This window comes from Pagrus pagrus (assembly GCF_965226575.1).
Source record: "Pagrus pagrus genome assembly, chromosome: 13".
Lineage (NCBI taxonomy): Eukaryota > Metazoa > Chordata > Actinopteri > Spariformes > Sparidae > Pagrus > Pagrus pagrus.
The window spans coordinates 12,115,549-12,122,980 of record NC_140197.1 but is presented as its reverse complement, the minus strand read 5'-3'; the positions used below and the strand labels follow the sequence as shown (position 1 = coordinate 12,122,980).

At 43.4% G+C, this 7,432-nt stretch overlaps 1 protein-coding gene across 1 annotated transcript in view; it reads left to right on the top strand.

Annotated features, from left to right (window-relative positions):
• The first annotated feature begins 79 nt into the window (after window positions 1-79).
• rnf216 (ring finger protein 216) overlaps window positions 80-7,432 on the top strand; it is a 28,286-nt gene continuing 20,933 nt past the window's right edge. Inside the window, exons 1-7 of the mRNA XM_084371804.1 lie at window positions 80-164; window positions 1,027-1,160; window positions 3,517-3,647; window positions 3,862-5,175; window positions 5,297-5,373; window positions 6,137-6,245; window positions 7,183-7,344. Of these exons, the coding sequence (XP_084227930.1) occupies window positions 1,094-1,160; window positions 3,517-3,647; window positions 3,862-5,175; window positions 5,297-5,373; window positions 6,137-6,245; window positions 7,183-7,344 (1,860 nt within the window). The 5' untranslated portion in view covers window positions 80-164; window positions 1,027-1,093. The remainder of the gene's footprint in view (window positions 165-1,026; window positions 1,161-3,516; window positions 3,648-3,861; window positions 5,176-5,296; window positions 5,374-6,136; window positions 6,246-7,182; window positions 7,345-7,432) is intronic.

Below are 7,432 nucleotides of genomic sequence, written 5' to 3'. Positions count from 1 at the left end.
TCTAGGACTACATTTCCCAGAGGACCTCCGCCCTTACGTAGAGACAGACATTGTACGCGTGACGTTTACTGTTCTTGTTTTGGCAGTTTGTTTCGATATTCACGGATTGTCAGTCCACCAAGAAGCCCTTTTGTACTGGATATCCAACACGAAGCTGTGGTATTGTACGTTTCTGCATTTGTATTTTTCAATCGTACATCTCAGACCGTACATGGTCGTTTTGAAGCAATGTTATGGATAGAAATCCCGACAGAAGTGAGCTAACTACTCAACCTACTAGCTAGCTAGCAGTCCAAGCTAATTAACATTAGCTTAGCTGAGAGCAGTGGTTTGTTCTGTGTGTGTGTGCGCGGAAATGATCGAATACATGATCTGACACGTTTGTTTTCAGCCACAGCATCGTTAACTTTAAGATAACAGCACCATGTTCACACTAATGTCAAGATGATGATGATTTATAACGCAAGTTCACTTAGCTAGTAAGGCATTATTGCCAGTTTCTCGCAGTGTTAGCGTGTGCAGTGTAACAACATGAAAGATTTACATTGATTTCATGCCAACTTTGATCAGATCTGGAGCAAGCGGGGCTGGGTTAGCAAGTAAAGATGACGGAGTGAATGTTACAACATAGTCTTGTGGGATCAGGTTTTTGCCAACAAATCAACTGTCATTTTGTCAGCTAATGTTACTTCTAGTTGATGACACACATCCTGACCCTTTGACACTGCTCATCATGCTTTAGCCCTCTGCTCTATCATGAGCTTCCTCTTTGTTCAGTTCTCTCTTAGCACATTCTGGTTGAGATGGCCAGTGGATAGTTGCATGTATGCTTTTTTTCTGAACTTTGTGTCATAAGATTATTCATAACACCAGGGTGGAGTCCAACCCTTCTCCATTTTGATAAATGTCATGACAAATCATAAATTTTAAAGTGAAAGCATTAGTTGAAATTCCAGGGGAATACCAGCTTTAACATAGTGTGTGTGTGTGTGTGTGTGTGTGTGTGTGTGTGTGTGTGGGGAGTAGATGGTATCAACTGTGCAGTGATTCTGTGTGCGGGCTGATTCAGGGTGCTGGTAAGTGTAGTTTCACAATGGCAGATGGAGGCAGCGATGACGATGTAATTCACCTGGCAAGCTTCAACGTCCACCGCAGCCAAGGTGAGACACCTTCATATGCTCACTCACATGCATGTAACTCCAACTGAAAACATACAGTCAGCACGCTTCAGTTTAAAGGGACAATTCACCCCCCAAATCAATAATGGCATACATCATCTACACATGGTATCTCCAAAACTTTGCAACTTTCACCAAAACTAGACCAGGTATATACACTGCAGGCATAATGTGTGACAAGAATCCCATGAATTTTTGATATTGGGGTGAACTGTCCCTTTAATCATCAATGACAAACATACTATATACTAATGCCAGTTTTTGACAGTGCGTCATGATAATTACTGGCAATGCATCTTCACTGTTTTGCCCATACACCACTGTCTGTTTTGAGTGAGGCTGACACACGTTCCGTGTCATAGTGGCCCTGGTATTACAACATAGACTGAATAAACTGAACTTTCTGCACACCCCTTTCATTCTGCAACATGAAGGTCAGTATCACTGTAGCTAGGGCTGCAGGATATGGTAAAAAACAATCATGTTGTGGTTATTTTTACAGATATTATGTTTGCAATATGATTCACGATTAGTAGGAACAATCATTTCTGCATCACAATTTAACCATTCAAATCATGAGGATGTGACATTCATTGGGGTCTGTAGCTAACAAACATGTTTTCTTACATTTGGAGAACAAGACTTGTAGGCCAGGACATCTGTGCAGCACAACAGTACCTCATTATAAAGCTGTTCTGTCACACATTGTAGGATATTGCACTTGGCCATATTGTATCGTGTTCCGATTAATTGTGCTGCCCCAGCTATAGTCCTCTGTGGCTATTATAGTTGATCTGTCTGAAGTCCAATCTATAAATCGGCTGATATTAGCTCATTGCAGATATATCTGTATACAGCTGTATATGTCATCCAGTAAATCAAGACAAGAAAGCACAGAGAGCCAATTTTATGTTTCGAAACTGACACCGTTTTATAGTTTGCCCACCAGAGAGCAATGACAAGTTTGTTTGTTTTACTATTTATTATAATATGTATTTGTTAATATTCCTGCTCAGTACATTTCTTTTCTTACATTTCTTCTCAATTGTTTAAGAAGAAAAACAATTATTTAATTAATTTATAATTTAATACCAGCTAATATGTCATTATTAGATTTTTAAAAATGTAAATCAATATCGGTAGTCGACTCAAACATCCTGTATTGATTGGGCTGTAGAACATGGATTCATACTAGGAGTCGACCAACGTGTTTTTTTCAGGGTTGATACCGATTATTAGTAATTTTGCAAGGACACATTTGAGGTAATTGAGTATTTCCCCTAATTGATACTTCCACTCAATTTATTTGATAACTTTAATGACTACTTACTCTGCAGATACAGATATTCAGTGTTGATAGGCTATTACTTGTGTAAGCAGTCAGATAGTGTTGTGGGTGGGACACGTGTGGTGAAACCACAGTGTGATAACTACAGATAAAGAGAGGAGGTTGCATCAGAGCCAAAGTTTAGCATTTTAAAATCAATTTATTTGATCTGCAATCGGAAGCAAAAAATATATACGATACTGATAATCGGAAAAATGCTAAATATTGGCACCGATAAACAGCCAGGCAGATAATGGGTCTACCCCCAATTCTTTGTACTTTCACAGAAAGCTGTGTTGGAAAAGCTCTAGTGGGCAGTCACATAACAATTTGCTTTGGAAAAATTTGTAAAATAACAATGAGTCAGAAAGTTTGGCCTTTACCCACCTGTCCAATCTATTCTACTTCTTTGTTTAGTGAGCAAACAAGTTCAGATATAAAAACTACAAGCTATACTCCTTCCATATTGGTAAATGGACTTGCATTTCTATAACGCTTTTCCAGTCTACTGACCACTCAAAGAGCTTTACAACACTTGTCACATTCACACACACATTCATACACTGATGGCAGAGGCTGCCGTGCAAGGTGCCGACCTGCTCATCAGGAGCAATTTGGGGTTCAGTATCTTGCCCAAGGATGCTTTGACTTGCAGCCGGGGGAGCTGGGATTCGAACCAGCGACCCTACAATTACTGGACGACCAATACTCCTGCACATGACGCTGGACTCAGAACTGTTCTCTGGGTGCTGCTCTGTGACTGCTCATTACATTTTGGATGGGTCAAATGCAGAGGACATGTTTCCCATAGGGATTAATGTATCATAACAAAGATAAGCATACACAGTATAAACAAGAATGTTTGTGGTCAAAATAATAAGAACATCAAAAAAATTCATTCCTGGCTCATGCCGTGCTTTTCTTGTTATCTTTCACACACATTTCCTTTGAGACATAAATGTCCACACAGTATACAAATTCCTAATTTTGACATTAACTGTTTGTGTGTAGGCTCCCGTGCTCATAAGAGGGAGCTCATCACCATTTCTGATGACTCTGATGAGGAGCCGGTGACTCTGGTACCTGGCAGCCCTGTTTTAGTCCCGGACGATGCCGATGACGACGACATCAGCATACTGGAGGTGACTGTTCTTATCAAAGAGACTTGTGTTTGAATCTTCCCTGTTATTTTAAACACAAGAGGGACAAGCGTTAGTGTGTGAACATTGTTTTGCTCTACAGTTGGCATGAAATCAGAAATTAATAACATAAGCGGCACAAGTTGCAGCACAAGTAGAATCTTTTGTTTCCCGTCCTTCATCAGTTTATCTCTTTTGCCTCCTGTGTTTTCTGCAGCCATTAACTCCGGCACGCAGACATGTGATTCGCCCAGCAGCAAAATGGAGCGGGGCCTCGGACAACCTGATTCAAGTTGTAGGTCATAGTAGCGCAACTTCAGGAGATCCTGGTTCTGCCCCCTCTACCTCCAGAGATGCCAAGGCCAGTGCCTCCCTAGCAAGGAGAGCCATACGGACACCAGTGCAGTCTAGTACTTCGGGACACACGCAGCCACTCCCTGGCTCTTCATCACACACACTGTCGCAGCCAAAACTTAACACAAACTCACAGCAACAGGAAGGTACGGCACACGGAAAAGTGGAGCTCCATGCAGTTTCATCAATCCAAACTCCGTCTACCTCCACAAACGCCACCACATCCAGAATACATACACACGCACATCCTCAGCCTCAGCCCAGCACATCCGGACTCGTACAGCCGCAAGCTGGCTCTTCAGCACATGTAACAGTGGAGCCCCAGGCGAGAACCTCCACCAGTAACACACACTTTTCTTGTGCGCTTGCAAGTTCTTCGACAAATACCCAAGAAAAGGCGAGTACAAGTACTCATTCACAAGACAATCCTCAGGCAAGTACTTCATCTGCACAGTCTCGCACACAGACACAGTCTCAGCCCGGTACATCCACGCAGTCCAGTGGGACCACCGCCCCACAGCCCCACCTCATCCAGGCGAAGGAGGTGAAACTGGTAGTTGTTCCCCAGCAACCGAGCGTCCAGGCCTCGGCTCTCATAACACAGCCCCAGCTGCTGCTCAGGTCCCAGAACCTGCTGCAGCCCATGTCGTTCTTTCGCAGGCAGGGCAGTCTCATTCAGATCGAGCCTCAGCCCCTGGCCCAGGCCCCGGCCCAGCCTCCACTCCAGGCCCCTCAGCCCCCTCAGGTGATACCGGTGATCCCCCCTGCAGTGCTAATAGCTGCGGCGCCGGAGAGACTAGGTCCTCCAGAGGCAGGTCACCGGATCGTCCTCGGGAGTCAGGCGCCTGGGGAGGCTGTTCCCAACCCTCCGACGCAGGCAGGCACCTCCAGCGCGGGCCCACCAGCTGTCAGCCTCAACATCAGGGTGCCTAATGTAAACTCCAACCCCCCCGCTCCTCCAGCACCCACTGCTTCAGCCCCACGCAACGGAGGAGAGGCTCGGCTCGTTCTGGCTCCAGCTCCAAACCCAGAACGGGTCAACCCATTCGCCACCCTGGTAGCGGTCCCTCCTGCTGCAGAGGACATTCCCCGAATAGAGGACGCGAGGCCTGGTCCGTCTGTACCACGAGAGAGAGCGGAGCAGGACGCCCTCGTTAGAACTCTTATCACTGGTGTTGTGAGTATCACATCCGAACAGAACAACAGTGAGCCGGTTCATATCAAGTTAAATGATTTTGGTTGTGGTGAAACTTCTCACCTCCTCTGTTCCCGCCTCTTCAACTCTTTGTCTTCTACAGTTGGATCTATTCCCAGATGTCCAGGAAGCCTATGTAGCAGAACTGATCCGAACGAATAATGTGAAACACTTGAATGTGTAAGAGGCTTTTTTTTTTTTCTCCAGTACTTCATGTACAGTTATGATGAATGATTCATCTCCACAAGTAATTAATTGTCTTGATTAATTGATTAATAGAGCCTCTTGTCTAGTCGAGGCTACCAACCCAGCCTCAGGAGCACATTGTACCACTCACAAAGCCATCAAGTAAAATTTGGTTTTATTTCTGCAGCGTTTTTACAGCCCATTTATTGGCTCTTTCAGTATTTATGTCTTATACGTGTCTGAATTGGTCTCAGTGGTACATCATGTGCCTCTTGACATTTCATTAAAACAGGATTTGTTGAGGGATCAGAATTCTGGGTTTAACGTCATTTGTCAGACTTGATTCGACCGTCTGCTTACTTGAAGCTATGGTTTACCATTAACACTAATAAGGTTTCTAAGTTTCATGCTTTATCCTTTGTGCCTTGCAGCGTGGTTATGCAGTTAACGATTGTTTGTTAACTTTTATTATAGCTTAAAGGTCTGTTCCTTTTTCATTTTTAAGGATATATTGACCTCTTTAAAAGTGCCTGGCTTTAAGTATTACCCTTTGCTAAAAGGTCAGATAATTGACCTGTGACGACTGAGTTTTGACTGGTCTGTTGAAGTATGTTATTATATGTTACTGTGATTATATTTCTTTCTCACAGAAAGCAGAAAAACAAATTAGGTGTATAGTCTATTGCCACACATGCAATAAGAGACAGTCCCAAGCCTGCCTGTGTTCACATGCTGCTCCTCTCTGCTCTGTTTGCAGTATCTGTAACCTGCTGTTGGAGAACCCAGAGTATCCGAGGAGGGAGACTGCAGCAGCCACAGCAGCTCCAACCAGCATCCTACTGGAGTCTGGAGACACCCAGACAGAGGTGTGTATGTGTGTAAAAGCATCTGTAGAGGTTTTCAAGTGGAGCTTCCAATGCCTGTCATCATATTTTATAACTCGTATTTCTCATCAGTGTCATTACAAGTAGGCAGCAGGCTAATCTAATATGCACTTTATGGTGCTGTTAGATTGTACCTCCAATTGGCAAGCAGGAAAATCAAGTAGACCATTGACCGCAATGAAAATCTTGTTTATTGATTGAAGCATAACATTTGGTTGTATAGAAGCATGTTGTAGATACATTATTTCTGTTCTGTTTTTTTCTATATCTTTTTACTTTCGGACTTTACAACGCTCTGGAGTTGGAGAAATGTTTGGATCTGACACGTCGCAAACAATCCTACGCAGCCGCCATTCTACAAATAGTGCAATACTAATAATATCAGTGTAGCCTAATCTTTAACTGCACCTGTGCAGAAATATCAGGTTAAACAGAACATAACAATGCAGCATTCAAATGGTAATTTCTAGTTTAGTACTATTTGGTACAGCTCTAGTTAAAAACCTCTAAAGTGGAATTCCTGATTATTGTAGTTTTCAGTAAGTTCAGTCTGTTTAATCAAGAACCTTTAGTTCACTGAGGTTATAGATGTACAATAAGCATTACGTACCGTGTGCATACAAACTGAAGAACTGGAAACAACAAAGGAAGGATAGATTGTTCCTCATCACATAATTACATCAATCAAGCTTTTTTTTATAATGGAGCTTTTCTTGGTGTCTGCTGTCGACCTGATTATGACTCTGTACTGTTGTTTATCTGCATTGTTCTTTTCCCCAAGCAGACTTGATTGGGCAACAATCACACTACAAGCAGAGAAAAGCCTCACCTGTCAAATTTGCACCCGGACTGTCATTTTTCATTTGTCTACCTCTGTGTCGGGGTGCTGTGTTTATGAGCCTGCTCTGGGTCTGTTCAGGTGACCGAGGACCTGTTTGACTATGCCAGACTGGGCAAGGTGGGACATGAGGCTGTGATGCAGGCTACCGACTTGCTCATGGCGGATTTCAGAATGCTCAGTTGTCAGGACATCAAATGGGCCCTCAATGCTCTGAAGGGACACTATGCAATCACACGCAAGGTACCCATGGCCACATAGCACACTGTGCCCCTTGGTAATGCAGTTATAGCTCCTCCCTTTCTCTACTTACTTGCTCTCTTTCATAATT